Source organism: Perca fluviatilis, chromosome 2 (genome assembly GCF_010015445.1).
Source record: "Perca fluviatilis chromosome 2, GENO_Pfluv_1.0, whole genome shotgun sequence".
NCBI classification, from domain to species: Eukaryota; Metazoa; Chordata; class Actinopteri; order Perciformes; family Percidae; genus Perca; species Perca fluviatilis.
This window is the reverse complement of record NC_053113.1, coordinates 10,269,401-10,285,443: the sequence shown is the minus strand read 5'-3', so window position 1 is coordinate 10,285,443 and position 16,043 is coordinate 10,269,401. Positions and strand designations below refer to the sequence as shown.

Below are 16,043 nucleotides of genomic sequence, written 5' to 3'. Positions count from 1 at the left end.
CAAATAAAGTGTTACCAAACGTACTTATAAAAAAAAACGTATAAAGACTTCATTTATTTGATTAATTATTCTGGTGTTTCCGTTCAGAGCCTGTCAGGTTGTCAGGAGGAGCCAGTAGCTGTGCTGGTACGCCAGAAATGAAACAACGGGGACAGTGGAGACCAGTGATGACATTTACTTTTGATTGGGAGCAGAAGTTATCATCTGCAGTGTGTAAACGGCTGGACTGTGGTTCTGCTGTTTCCACAAACATAAGCAGCTCTTCAGAAACACCTGTGTGGGAGATCAGTCGTTCTTGTGTTCAGTCTGATTGGCTAGTACGGGAGTGTTTATCGTTAACAGCTTCCTTGACAATCCGCTTAAACCTGGAGGTGGTCTGCTCAGGTAACCCTAAACAGTGACAGTCACATTCTTAACCTTTACTTTCTTTTGCTAATAAACAAATCCTGTCATCTTATCCGGTCAGCGCGGTCGGGATGGTGTAGATGGTATATGGTCGCTGCGAACCATAAAAGGAAATATTGCCTTAGTTTCAAGATGCTGTTTACTCTAAATCCCTACCCTATCTACAGTATGTTATGTGTGGAAAACTCCCTGCTGGACTGATGAGCCGACCTCACTCCTTGGACTCACGCATTTGCACACATGCGCAACTTCGCCATTTCCCTTTGTAGTTCGCTGCAGACACAAGTACAGCTGCTTCTAAAGTTGCACGTTACTTATATAGCATTCTGTTGTGTTGCCGTGTGCGTTATTGAGAACGTAAGTGCACAATTTTATGTCCATGCTGGTGTTGCATGTATCTTTATTTATGTAGTTAACGTGACAGTATTTTCTTTATTATAGTTCAGGATTGCATGCTTATGTCTACTGTAATACTAGGAGCTTACTGCAAATATATCACCCAGAAACAATAGTTAATACTTTGATTCATGGATGCATGTTAGTACAGTGTTGTACATTCGTTAATTACAATCCTGCTGAGGATTAGTTCAGCTGTTGCACTCGCGATGGTGTTGCTGGTTTAATTGTTGAAGCGCATTTCACCGTGCCATTCGCGCCGCTGGTGTATCACATGACTATTGCACCTGTATGTAGCTGTTATATTCATTTGTGGTCTTAGAGCGCCATCTAATGGCCAATAGATGTAACTGCACAATGAAACCTACAGTGTATTCTTTACTACATTGGAATTTATTGATTTCCATTACTATCTAGTATTATCTGGTTGTTTGCACAGCAACTTGCATAGCAATTATGTATATTGCATATAATTATGTATATTGCAGTGAGTTGTTGCTTATTGATCTGTAATCTCTATATATGTGTATTCGTTATGTACAGGTTATATTTACATATTCTGTATTTCTTTATTTTACAGAAATCCACACACCCACACACAAACACATACTATCACAAGCAACAAGCACTGTATTCACCTGCTGGATGTCAATAAATCTGTTGAACTAAACCAAAGGTTGCAGCGACTCTCTTACTGGAGGACATAGACAGCTGGGTAGTGCCAGGACATAACATACACGGACTTCACATTATGTAACGTCCAAAATAGTAACATCAGACAATTGTTGCAAATTTTCTTGTGGCAGGAGTTGTTTTGTTCTGGTTTAAGAAGACAGATTAAGAAAAATTAGATATAAAACAGGATGTAGGCTTTATAGGATGGTTCTTTTCGTTGGCAACTTTCATGTTTTTTCTCAAATGATTTACAGAGTTTTAGGCATTCTTTTATCAAATGGCTTTAAAAAATAGTTTATATAGCTGCTGTAAATGGGGCATACCCCAGGACCGCCCCCCCCCCAGGTTAGAGCTGAGCCCCTAATGTTTACAATGTCCTCCCCAGCATGAAACACGTTTGACTTTGCTCAGTGTTTATCACTTCAACAAAACAAATAAAGATGCTGGTAGAATTTTATATTATTGATATTTGGTCTTCATTTTTCATCCACTGTATCCACAGATTTGCTGGCTCAGCCAAACATCTCCTTCTCTACCCACATTGACGGGGTTTCTGAGGCCACGCAGCAGGGGTTGCGAGTGCTCATGGGCTCCGACTTCACCATCAGCTGCTCCATCCTGCCACAGTACCCAGGAGGCTCCTTCCAGCTCATCTTCAACAACTCCGACCCAGAACAGAAGAACTACACCCTGCCAGCTGTCAATCACTCAGCCCACTTCCTGTTCTCTGCTGCAGACTCCACCCACCGAGGGCAGTACCGCTGTGTTTATCACCTCTACGTTTTCTCCCATAACTTCTCTTCTGAGAGCCGGCCACTCCATCTCACTCTCGCAGGTAACTTCACAGACAATCTGAGTCAAACAGGGAAATGTCACACTGACTTTATTAACACAATTTACAGTCAAAGTTTGTCTAATTCAGGTCACATTTGTGCAGTTATGTGTGACAAACTCAGCAGCTTTACCTTTGATTAAAATGATCAGACGTGATGATTTTAAATCTGTTTCAGCTTCTCTAACCGAGTTGATTGTCAGACTTGTTGTCCTCCTGCTGGGTATGATGTCACTCATCACTGCCCTCTGTGTCACCTCGAAGGTACTGCACATCTTAATTCAGGGGAAGATTGGGTTCAATTGTTCAATTTAGCATTACATATTTAGTTAGAAGAGACCAATAACAAATCATGTTTGCTGTCATGTGTTTCCAGGCCAGCAGAAAACACAAGCTGAGACGAGTGAAGAACAGTGAGATTTAGGATCGTGTTCTCGTGGGTTCCAGGTCTGACGGCCAGAGAGCTGAAGAGGCCGGAGCCCAGAGGGAAAGAGAAGCATCTCCAAGGTGCTCCTTAAACATTCAGATGAAAAAACAGTTATCTGCACATTCAGACTAGACTAGAGTAACTTTTCCACCCACTAAAAAAAGTTTGTAACTGACTAATTTCATGTTTTTTTAAACACATTTAGAAGTGGTTTTAGATGCATTTAGCCAGATGTTAAAAAGGTCTAAACCGTTTTTTCCCCAGGTTGGTTGAAGACTTAGGTGCACTTATTTGGCGCAGGTGTTCATGGGTCATCCCTCAAGAAAATGTGACCTTTTTACAGTAAAAGAAATATGCAGTTTAACATAATTCAACACCATTATTATTATCATATACTGTATGTGTTTAAAACATTGGAAAAGCTAGAGCACGCATTCATTTTACATTCATTCAGCTTAGGTGCTGCCCAAAACGACTTGGGTATAACGGCATAGCTGCCAACACTCCCGTTTTCCCCGTGTTTCTCTAGCACTATATCTCCCGGACCCGAAAGAGAGACGATAAAAATGGCAGTTCAAGGTGGTGTTCTTGCAAAGAAATCGAAATATAGCTGTAAATTTCAACAGTGTTGGGCGCAACAATTTACATGCATCTTACCAATAGTCATATCGACAACCTCCACGCTTTTTGTAAGGTGTGTGGCATTGATTTTAATGTAGCGTACGGCGGGAAAAATGACATTACCCAGCACATTAAGACACAGCGGCACCGAAGAAGAGGCACATGAGGGCACACAGGGGATTTCATCCTTCATCATGAAAGGACAGACAAAGGCAGACTTACAGACCCCCCCCTCCCCCCCGTGCTGTCGGCTTTAATTTGGGCCAAATTGACTAGTTGAATCGGCCAGTGGGCAGTCGGACTCAATGACCAATCTGATTGGTGGAGTGCTAGCCCTGTCCTTTCATGATGAAGGATGAAATCCCCTGTGTGCCCTCATGTGCCTCTTCTTCGGTGCCACTGATTTGCTAGCCCTTCACTAGCAAATCAGTGCACGAGAGCTGACAACGGCAGAATCTTCTTATTACTAGCCATCGTATTTTCTTCTTTTTTTTCATTTCCGGTTTTAATTTTTTGGGCGACAATACATATTAGCGCCATCTGCTGTTATGGTCTCCATGTGCGCGAGACGTAATACAAAATGTCTTCAAATTAGCATTTTTTTCATTTACTGAAAAGCAACAGTTTTGGACATACAATGTTCTCGCCCGACAGCGACGATATGTAAGAGAGCCTTTAATTAGTCATGTTGTCATATGCACATCAATTACAGAAAAGCTATCACTGAAATGAAATTCTTCATCCTCTCGCTCCCTCCAACAACGCTCAGATTATTTCTGGATTTAATGCACGTAATACGTCTCGTATTACGTCTCGCGCACACGCAGAACATACGCTCAAGTCGGTGTCGCTTCGGTGTGTTCCGAGGCACTTTTTTGACCAACTCGGGGAGAGTGATCAGTTCGAATGCCTTTTCTGCCGACGGTCGGAGCCATTACACCCCCCATGTGTTACTGCTAGAGTTCTGTACAGCCCTTAAACGAGACCCAGACCCGGCCCAGACCTACTTGGTTCTGCTGAATCTGATTCCTGAACCTGATCAGAGACAGATGCTGGATTTTAATGTTTTCTTTCTTCAAAGACAAATATTATATACTTGCTTTGTAATACCTGTCAAACACTAATATATATATATATATATATAATTTTTGATATTTTAAACATTATACTCAGCTTCATATTTTAACTTTGGACTATTTTAAGTTTTGGATTGTCTTTTCTTTAATGATTTTCTTTTTAAACACATTTAATGAGCGTTGTTGGAGGGAGCGAGATCTAGGATGAAGAATTTCATTTCAGTGATTGCTTTTCTGTAATTGATGTGCATATGACAACATGACTAATTAAAGGCTCTCTTACATATCGTCGCTGTCGGGCGAGAACCTTGTATGTCCAAAACTGTTGCTTTTCAGTAAATGAAAAAAAATGCTAATTTGAAGACATTTTGTTGAGCTATTTACCTTTGAAAATAGTCAGATGAAACTGCCTCGTCACTGTTTAAATATTTGTAAAAACCCACAGACAGACAGACGTAAAGGGGGACAGACCACTTTATACAAATATAAGATACAAGGTTTCTGCCTGGCAATGACGATATACAGAATACCAAATGTATAATATTAATAATATGTGATTACTAGTGAGTACAGAAGAATATATAAATACAATTATTCTCACTTTTTTGTTTGGTTGTATCACTGATGCTGTTTTTTAGTTTAATAAACTTTAATACAAAAGTCACTGCTTTGTTTTATTGATTGATTTTATAACTTGTTACTTTTTACTTTTGATATTCACCTTCATTTTATTTTTACTTGTACAATACAACCTTTACTAAAGTACCATAAATAACAGGACGTCTGTGTGTTTGATTATTTCTGGATTTAATGCACTTTGTAGACTAACAGTCCTACAAACAGCAGATCCTGCACTTTTTTATTTCATCAACCTGCTGAATTAAGTTATTTTTATTGAACTCAGCTGCTAAGACATTGTCCTCGACATAATTTATGGGGGATGGTGGGGGTTACAACCCCCCCAATAATCAGAACTGTCCGTGGGTTATGAAGTCAAAGAGTTTAAATGCTGTGGCAAGCAAAGATTTGTTAAGATGTGCATAATTCCTAAAACAAAACATCCCGAAACACGTGTAATGTTTATAATCTTTAGGTTTTTAACAATACAGCAGATTCATTAACCAATAATAATACTATTTACCTAAATAAAGACATTTGCACCATAACTTGAAACTGCACAAATTGTTGAAGAAAGATTCACCAAAATGCAGGAAATGAAGCGTTTGATGCTCTAAATTTCCTGGGGGATGACCCAGACACCCCGGGTATAATTTGTCCTCCCAATGCTGAAAAAACGTTTGCGCTAGATAGGTTTATAGGTTTTATTTATCTCACATTTTTATATTTGTTGTAATTGAAGTTAACTACAGCTGCCATGCACAGTTAACAAACAAAAGGAGCAGCGTTCAAGTCAGGAGCTGAGTGTTAAATATTCAAAAGATAAGGAGGTTTCTCTGCTGAGACTGCTGATCAGAGAAGAGGATGACAAACTGGGATAAGAAACTGATAAACGGTCCTAAGGTCTGAATTATCTCTTGTCACAAACATTTCCTTCTGTCTTTTAGAACGTCTAAAATTTGACTCATGTACTCTGGACCTGCAAAGCCTTGTTAGTAATGAGTAGGATTTTAAATGCATTGCATAAGAAACTGGCAACCAATGGAAAGATACTAAACCGTATTTAAAGCAGAAAAACAATACACATAACTCTTTTAAATGGGGCTAAGTCATAATTTGAATATTTTCCCCCTCAGGCTTCACACTTTTGGACGTGCCAAAAAGTGATCATCTGCTAAAAACTGATTGCTGTCAGTGGGAGCGTGTTTATACACTTCCACAACTTACTTGGATGTATTGGCTCTTTAAAAAGGTATTTCAACAGGTAAAGTAAAGGGCTATGATCTGTCAGTTATAACACTTGTAATGGCAAAAATTACATTTAAGCATAATTCCTTATATTTTTCTACTTTAATTCTCTCACAAATGCTGAAAGAGTTTCTCATTCCCACATGCAGATTTTGATTCTAACTTTGTGAGACGTCCAGTCTGGAACATAATGTGAGCACGGTTTGTCTGAACAGATAGGGGCTACAACGTCGCCCTAAAACTCTCTAGTTTTCCCATGCCAGTTAAGATGTAACTGGGGGTGAAAGTCGTACCGGGGAGGAGGCGAAATGGCTCCAAGATGTCGTCTTTGTATTATTTTGATTGTCGTTCATGTGTATCAGATTGCTGTACGCCCGTAATAAGTACTAAGCGTCATAATAAATCAGTGCGTGTGTGCTGTCACTCTGAAAATGCATATAAGCCTAGTGTTCTTGTTCACTCATTTGAGAAACTGACTCCACACTGGGCTGCGGCCTTTTGTGAAATCATGTTGCTCCTATATTTGCAAATATATCTTTTTTAATAAAATACAAAAACCCAACTTGGTTCTAGTCTCAGACTGTCTTATTTGTTTCAATTTACTAAATTCTGAAAACTCTTCCCCCTGCTGCAAAGGAAACTTCCATAACACCCTCAATAAATAAATCAAGATATTTTGAGGCAGAAACAACCTTTCAAAAACAAGGTAGGAGATGCAATCACTTTCTGCAAAAGTTTATGGGTTGCATTGCGTCTTTAAAAAAGATATTTCTACAGGTAAAAAGTTCTGGGTGGGCTATAATCTGTCAGATAAAAGCTTTATGAATGAAATCAAGTCAATTTGAGGCATGAATAACCTTTCAGTAACAAGGTAGAAGCTGAAATCACATTTTGGCAAGTAGTAAAAAGGACTGGATTGGTTATAATCGAGGGCACAGGGCTTTCCTGCAGACATCAATCACTTTGTGGCACAACACCTGTCCACAGTGCAGTTCTAGTAAGTAAATGGTACTGCATTACCTGAAATTATCTGATGATCACTCAGCAGTTATTGATGAAACATTACGAGATGTCACTTGAACTGGCAGTTTCCTGTTGGCAAACGTAGAAAGCACACAAAATCTGATGAGATTAAAAGAGAGGAAACTGCACATCCGAGGTAAGCTGAAAGACACATATAAGATCAAGAGACAGTAAATAAAAAAAAAAAAAAAAAAATAATACAAATCAGGTAGGACTTCAACATGTTTAACTACAGTAAATGAACCCTCTTCAATGTGTCTATTAAAGCTATATTCAGGGATTAAAGTGAAAAAAAAATCTTTTGACTGAACTTTTTTTCAGGCCAAGTCATAAGCTGTTCACATCTACCTATACAGATAGCACCCCTTTTGCGAACACACCCTATTTGTTTTTAATGTACAACAAGATGCTAACAGCAAAGTAAAGGAAGTATTGCGAGTGTTCTCTTTTCCTGATGAACCAAACAATATTTCAGTACCATCCCACGACTAACCATTGCTGTTCTTTTCTACTGCAGCAATCATATTTTTGAAAGGCTTTACCTTACACTCTATGTACTGTAATTACTTTTTTTTATTGTTAATATGCAATTCAACACCAAGTCAAATCTATAAAATCAAGTTTGGAAGACTTCACTGTTTTTATTCAAGGGCTACTAATAATGAAACATATATAACTTTTCAGTGAAAGCTTTTTTATTATTTAAATTCAAACTTTAAAATGTTTTTACAATAACAATAAATAAACACAACGGTATAACAGAAAAATCTCACTTTTAGAAAGGCTACTTTTTCAGCCTTTTGGCACTGAAACCACAGGCATGAAGATTAGCTACACTCGATTCCCGTTTCAGGTCTTTTCCTGCCGCATCAGGAGTGGGGGAGGAATATGAGCTTTAGATGCAGCGATCTACACAGGACCGCGGGGTGGCATGCTCGTCACCTCGCGGGCTGTGAACAGACAGACCACTGGAGCTATCTCGCTGAGCAGTGACTAAATCCCGTGGAGGGAATATCCATGTAGCATTTACAGTTCAATAAGCTACATTAATCAACACAACATGTCAACCATGCACCTGGATGAGTGGTGCTTTCACAGAAAATAATGGGACACGGTGGTCCCGATCAGATTAATACTCAACACGTGAACCAGTAGCAGGATTAATCACACATTAATGGCAAAACAATGGCAACATTAGCCTTTACACATTAATAAACATACTATGTTCTAAATCTCTCTGCCCAGAACACTAAGCCTTACTGTATGTTGTCCATCAGTCCATAGATCCCAATGGAAAATAGAACAAAATCCAAAATACACTCGTCAGTGATTTCACGGAAAACTTGTGTCTCGTCACAGGCAGTTGAAGTTGATAAGAAAAGAGTTGTTTTCTTCTTCTGCACTTCTTCTGAAAACACACACCAGTGTTTTCAAAACTGCAGAAGAAGAAAGATGCTTCCAAAGCACCAAAAATACAGTGTTCGAACTATACCGTGGCTTTCGGGGGAGCCGAAAGCCACGAGGGGGGGGGGTCGTGTGCTTGCAACTTAGCCTACAATGACTTACAAAGATACATAACAGCTACAAGTGTATGCACTACGGGATTTACCCTATCATACTTTATCAACAGGAGTAGATAGGTCAAACAGAAAACAGCCAGCCACAAATAGTCTATAAACAAAGCATCAGGCTGTCTTTGAGATTTCACAAACGGTTAAAGTTACTCAGGCTACCGAAGAATACCATAATTCCTCCGTTCAATTAGACCAGCGATGCACCCCAATCTTCCACTCCTTAACAAACAGCCATGTATATCGGCTCTTCCAGTCTCTCCACTGCTGGCTGTTCCAATTTAACGGGACAGAAAGGAGCAAGAGGGGTTAGGATCATCTTCAGCCAGAGAGGACATTATTTCTTCAGCTTCTTCTTGCGTTGTCACCCCGGTGGGAGATGTGCTAACAGGGCTTTCAGCAGGTGAAATGGTCGTGCTACGTCTTCGCTACACAATTTCTTAGTAAAACCAAAATGAATTAAGCTGCCTTGTTTTCTTTTTACCATGGCTGTATGATGCATACTGCAGGATGGATTTCAAGGACTTTGCACGTTAACATGTAGCCTACCACGCCTTGATGCTCATGACAAGAATAGCATGTATAGTTATCTTTATTGAAGTGAATTAGGTTTAAATCGCGTCACGCATGAATTAATGATATTTTTGCAATTTTACACATAATAATCCATGATGATCATATTACACAAAACTGAAATTGCACGTCAAAATGACACATTGTCAGTATTTTTAGAGACCCCCCAAAATTTCACGAATCACGTTTTCAGGGGAGCCCATGTCTTATTAAGGGGAGCCGAGCTCCCCCTAGCTCCCCCGTAGTTTGCACCCTGCAAAAATAAATCCACTTTTCTTGGGAAATGGAGCTATTTCAAAGCAAACGATCACTTGCAAACCTTTCAGCAGCAGAAGCCACCGGGGTAAGACGGAGTTTTGTCGGTGCTCAGCGCATTTATTCCCCCGGTCAACTGGTCGCGGCTAGATATAGATATAGATTTTATAATATACCAATTTTAAGTGAGGTAAACAAGAAGGAATGAAAAGCAGCAGTTTGCTTCAATATATTATTTTGTCTCTAGTAATTTATGGAATTACTGGGGAAAAAAACTAAAGGTGCGTAACAGTAACAAAGAATAGTTAATAATCCTGCCTCTCTCCAGCATCATGTGGCAAATTTTCTTCATCACATTGGACGTCTGCATCATCTCTGAATACAAATGAATGTGGTGTTTTCCATTGCTTTCACCATTGCTTCAAAAAGTTTTATCTCATCTGATCGGCAACTATTATGACAACTGGTTGTTTAGATCATTTGTCAAACATTTAAAGGTTCCATGTTTTCAGATGTGAGAAAGGTTTGTTGTTCTATATTCCTGATGTTCTCTCTCTCTCTTTGTTTTATATAGTTAAATAGTTTTTGTATACTGTATGGTACTAGCCTGACAAGCCAGACCCACATCAAGATGTTGGGTCTGGGAACTCACCATTGGCAGGGCTCAATCCGAGGGGCGGGATAAACAGTTGTCTTTCAAATTCCCTCTGCACACGATAGGATAGCGCTACAACCAACCAGAGCAACGAAGAAGGTAGCGGAGCTAGTTGATAGATTAAACTTTTGCATATCCGGTCGGCAAAACTCGGAACATATTTTCCTTTAAGAATGATTTCAGTGCCGTTCTTTGTTCTTTTCTAAAAGAAAAGCTTAACTCCAAGTCTTCCGGAAGACATAAGCCCGCCTATACATGATGTGATTGGCCTGACCAAAATGTTTTTTTTCCAGCTCGCAAGCCAACGGAGAGTGCCTAGACTGACCCTGGCTGCAAATTAAATTTGCTGCCACTAGGGTCTAGATTTCTAGGCTAGTATGGTACATGTCTCATACACTCATTTGGGGTATGTAAGGTTTGTGGGTATTTGTAATTATTTGTATGTTGTCTTCGCTACAGTGTAGCAACTGCAGCTATTCAACTAGCTAAACTCTTCCTGAAAATTAACAGTTGAGTCGTAGTAAGCTTCTTAAGCTGTTTATTGTGGCCCTTTACATTATGTCACAGACAGAAGAGTGAAAACTGTAATGAAACACAAGATACAAAATTGTTTAATCCTATGTAAATATATGTAAATAAAACGTTTTTAATTACAGTCATCAAATGCCTTTTACTGTAAATATGCATCTTAACATTTACATTATAATTACAACAATGAAATTATCAACAACAACATTGCTTCTGCAGCTTTTACGATGTGGATTGCAATGGATGACTAAAGTATGTTGGCTGATTCTACCATCTTTCTCTAACCACTAACAGGAAACTAACCCCTGATCCTGGAACTCCTTAGGCATGAACCATTTCAAAATAAAAGCTTGTACAAAATAAAGGCCTGTACAATACAATGCCTAATGCCTAAAAGGTGACACAATTTCTATAACACCTGTGGCAAAACTTCATAAAAAATAAAAGATAGATTGTTTCTAAAACACTGCAGTGTAAAAATTATATTGTAGGGCAGTGTAAATGTAAATGAAGTACAAACATTGATTGATTGACTATGAATATGTAAAGAACAGAACAGCAGACGAGAAATAAAACAAAACAAACCAATAACAGCAAATAACAAGACAATAAATTAATAATAACAACAACTTGTAAACACTTGACGATCTGTTAACATATCCGAAAATGGAGAACTGGGAAGAAGTATAAACTTATTTAATCCCACCTCAGTGTGTACGCACACACGCATAACGTAAAGTGAGTGAATAGAAGTAGCAGCAGTGAAGAAATAATAGCTATTGCACATGTAAGATGTACGTTCTTAATAGTCAGTCATTAATTTTTTTGTACACCCAAAATAAAATAAAAATGCCAATAAAAATACACTGTTTTGAAATGTAACTTTGTAGTAAACAGACAATTTGAATCAGAATCAGATTTATTGGCCAAGTATACTTACTTCTCCATACATTCAACAAATAGACATGTATTAGTTAACATTCAGTAGACAAATAGTAATATAGACACATAACTGTACAATAGAGACAACAATATACATATAGGCACATATCAACATAATATACAAAAATACTAATATACAAATAAGACATAGTTTCAAGACAAGTGCACATGGAGTGGGATGTGAAGTGCACAAAGTAGTAGTACAAAGTAATGTGTAAGATGCATATTGAAATGATAAGTATGTAACAGTTGCTATGGATGTTGTTTGAAGAGAAAAAGATATTTTGGACTCCACTGAAATCCGTTTGTGTCCCTGCGTTGCGTCCCAACCCCTAAACTGTTAAACTCTTCATAAATGACGTTTTTATTCAGTCTCTGTTTGGCAATACTCCGATTTCTCGCAGTGGAAGATTTCCTAAGAAAACACACACGCTGAATGTCTAAATGCAGTTAGACCGAGGAATGTGTGTGACCTAACAGTAGCTCTTTGTGTGTGTGTGTGTGTGTGTGTGTGTGTGTGTGTGTGTGTGTGTGTGTGTGTGTGTGTGTGTGTGTGTGTGTGTGTGTGTCTGTGTGTTTGACAGAAAGGTGTGTCAGATGTTGTTGGCTGACCATCCAGATATTTTTTTACATTTGTGTTTATAATGTTGGAGCAGAAGATGTAAGAAAACTTTGTGTGTGAACAGACTAAGTTTGATCTCATCTTGTGTGTCTGCAGCCCACTCCCCGCAGACCTTTGAACTTCGCCGAGTCTCACGACACCGAAGAGGACAAACAGTTTCGTAGAGTTTTCCAACAGCTGGCTGGAGATGAGTCCTTAATAATATGTATATATATGTATAATATGTATTCATCCTGTCTGTGTGTGCTCTGTGTTTACATTCAGTTTCTCTCCCGATGAAAGTGTTTAGATATTTTATCCCAGCCGTTTTCTATATGCCCTCCCAGCACACAAATAGCTAAGGTTTGATACTGTGTTGGCAATGGGGAGAGTGAGACAGAAACAAGCAAACTGTTGAGTAATAGAAATAGCCTGTGCTAGCTGCTAGCATAGTCTAACATAACCGTTTTACGTGGAGGAGGGTCTGGCTAGACCCTCCTCCGCTGCGCTGTGGAGGAGGGTCTGGCTAGTCCACACAGCATTCTGGGATGGGAGAAAAATGTGCTCTGGTTTATTGGCATTTCTTTAAACCAATCAATTCAATCACCAATCAAACACATCTGGTTTTTATTCTTAACCCTTGTGTTGTCCTTCGGGTCCCAGTGACCCGAAGGACAACACAAGGATTATGTACTTCCGTTTACTTTGTTGAGAATTGCTCTCTAAACAAGGGTTAATACAGCACCATAGTTCTTGTTTGTACAGCATTTTGGTCAGCATAAACTGTGTTTAAATGTGTTCTAGAAATAAACTTTACTTACTTACTTTACACAAACAGGGTTTAGAGAGCAATTCTCAACAAAGTAAAGGGAAGTACATAATCCTTGTGTGGTCCTTCGGGTCACTGGGACCCGAAAGACCACACAAGGGTTAAGGAGGACACAGAAGAATAAAAAACTCTTTAGAAGAGGTTATTAGCTTGAGTTTCTGCGCGGGAAGATCGCCAGACACCACAATCTTCTGAACATAGTCATACTGAGAAATACAGAGAGAGTTGTGTGGAGCTGATAGTCTTAATTAGCTTTGTAGCAACTCATTTGGCAAAAGCTTGAATGAAACGGACGTTCATTAATATGAAAAAGTTACAACTAAAGCTTTAATATTTCAGTGATAATACTTCACAGAATGTGGTTTAGGTATTGCTGGAATAGGAAGAATCTCCACTTTTGTGTCACTCTTTTTAAAATTGTGAGATCATTGTGCTACCACAGCGAATAAGGAATCAGGGAAGAAAACTTGTGACGCTCATCATCTGCCTCTCTGTGTATAATTGGTGACAATTTGCCCACATTTTTTTTACAAGAGATTTGAAGAATATCAATATCAATCAAGCTAACGATTCACCTTCCAGCTTTAGGGCCAAATGATCTCTTTACACATTGCTCTAGGAGAGATTTGGGCCACACTATACAGAAAGCTGAGTTTGTTCTGAAAATGTTGACATGACAAACATGGGGTTCAGGTTATATGCAAATTCGAATAATACTGTATGTCAAATCAAGTAAATGCCCTTAGACCTAACAATGTGAACATCATCCAGACACTAACAGATACATTTAAATCTGATTCATTCGATACTAAGTTATTATGTTGTGTCTTAAATCTACCAGCCTTTTTCATATTATGTAGAGGGACTACCAGCATTTGCAGCATCCTGAGCCATTTTGGTAAGGCTACTTGGAACAATCAGTCCAGAGTAGTTTGATTCTCCCTGAAATAAGTTGAAATATGTTGGCAAATGGAGAAAACACACGGAACCTGATGAGGAACTAAGAGAGGAAACTGCACATCCGAGGAGAGCTGAAAGACACATATAAGATCAAGAGACAGTACATGAAGACGATAGAGTGGAAGGTGACACACCAACTGGACATGGGTCATGTACTGATGCTGTTCATGTTGCTTTGGAGCTCAGGTAGGACTTCAACCTGTTTAACTACAGTACAGCTGCCCACACAACACAACTGTGGATTATTGTTTTTTATGTGCTTTTTCTTTTTCATATACTTTGATTAGTTAAAGGAGAATTCTGGTCGATTTCAACACATAGCTCTGTTGTTTGGAGTGCTGTCAGTAGCAAGAAAAACAAACAATCGGTGCTGCCTACACCATGTTATCCTCCTGCTAGAGTTAGCACCCACCAGGCTTAAACAGGGCAAGTTTTAAATGTGTTTTTAGCCTCTAAACATGTTTGAAATGTCATTACAGGTGCCTACCAATGTGTAGTGATTCCTACTGAGGGAACACAGCAAAACTGACTGCAGTAGATGTGACAGAAAGGCATAAAAGTTGTGTTAATCCATACCTCTGTTTATTTCCTGTTTTCCGGTGAAGTCCACACTACTCAATTGTCGAACTCATACAATCCAATATTACAAAACATTTGCCGTTGTTATGTCCTTAGTAATGACTATGTAGCAGCAGGCTGTAACCTGACACTACAGCTGAGCCAGCAGAGCTGCAGCTCAAGAGTTCAACAGCCATCACGCATGCACATAGGTAACTAAGCAATAGTGGGCTCTTGTTCTTTCGACCTGCTGCAGCCGGCCGTTCTGCTCTGCTGAAGATCTAAGTAGGATTTAAATGTCAGTAAACTTTTTTTGCTTGGAAAAGTGTGCAGGTGTTACCCTTTCTTAACTGACGCTGCTTTCTGACTGTGATGTGCTTATTACTCACCGTTAACCTAGAAACTTAAGCTAAAAACACAGACACACACAAATACTAGTCTAGTACTGAGCCCTGGTGGTTACAGCTGGAAAGACTAAATGTTGACTAGGCCTATATATAACTCCCTTGCAAGTGTTTCTGTTGCTACTAGTTTATTTGAAAGTTCTCTCTAAATCCACCGTTAAACTAAACACAGAGTATAACGAAAACATCTAGACCATATTAGCGTCCTATTCAAAACATAAACCATTCACCAAAGTAAAATACAAAAATACAAAACAACATACCTCGTTGGCTGCTTCTCTCTAAATCCACCATGAAAACTAAACTCACAGTATAACGAAAACATATATACATATATATATATATATATAACCATATTAGCAGAAGCGGCTTCAGCCCATAAATTGCCTTATTTCATTGTGCATTGGCTTTGCACATACTGCATATGGTTCAGACTCAAACACACGGAGCTCTGAAGCAGACCTGTGTGTCGCTTAGTGTCCACTCTCGCTGTAAAAATAGAGATGAGCAGCGCGCCTTCTGTGGTCTGCGCAGCTTCAGGTTTATTTATAAAGGACACGCTCTGCTGTGGGCATGCTGCAGCAGATGTGTCGCGTTTGTGCTCCGTGTATTTCTGCAGTAGTTTCAGTTTTCCACCTCTGACGTAGGGCAGCGTAAAGCCACTTCCCTAAACGTTGTCTCATTCAGAGACCAGAGTCTCAAAAGGGGCTCTTAGTCTGTCAGAAGGTCTGAGATCTACCGTATCAGCAGAGAAATCACGTAACGCACAGCAGACTATGGTGCAGGTAGATTATTTCCTGAAATTTAGTGACTTTGTTCTTGTAATAGCCTATTATCACTTAATTT

At 39.1% G+C, this 16,043-nt stretch overlaps 1 protein-coding gene across 1 annotated transcript in view; it reads left to right on the top strand.

Annotated features, from left to right (window-relative positions):
- The window catches only part of LOC120551206 (deleted in malignant brain tumors 1 protein-like), an 85,048-nt gene that overhangs the window by 57,215 nt on the left and 11,790 nt on the right, over positions 1-16,043 (top strand). Inside the window, exon 6 of the mRNA XM_039788453.1 lies at positions 1,979-2,311. Coding sequence (XP_039644387.1) covers positions 1,979-2,311 — 333 coding nt within the window. The remainder of the gene's footprint in view (positions 1-1,978; positions 2,312-16,043) is intronic.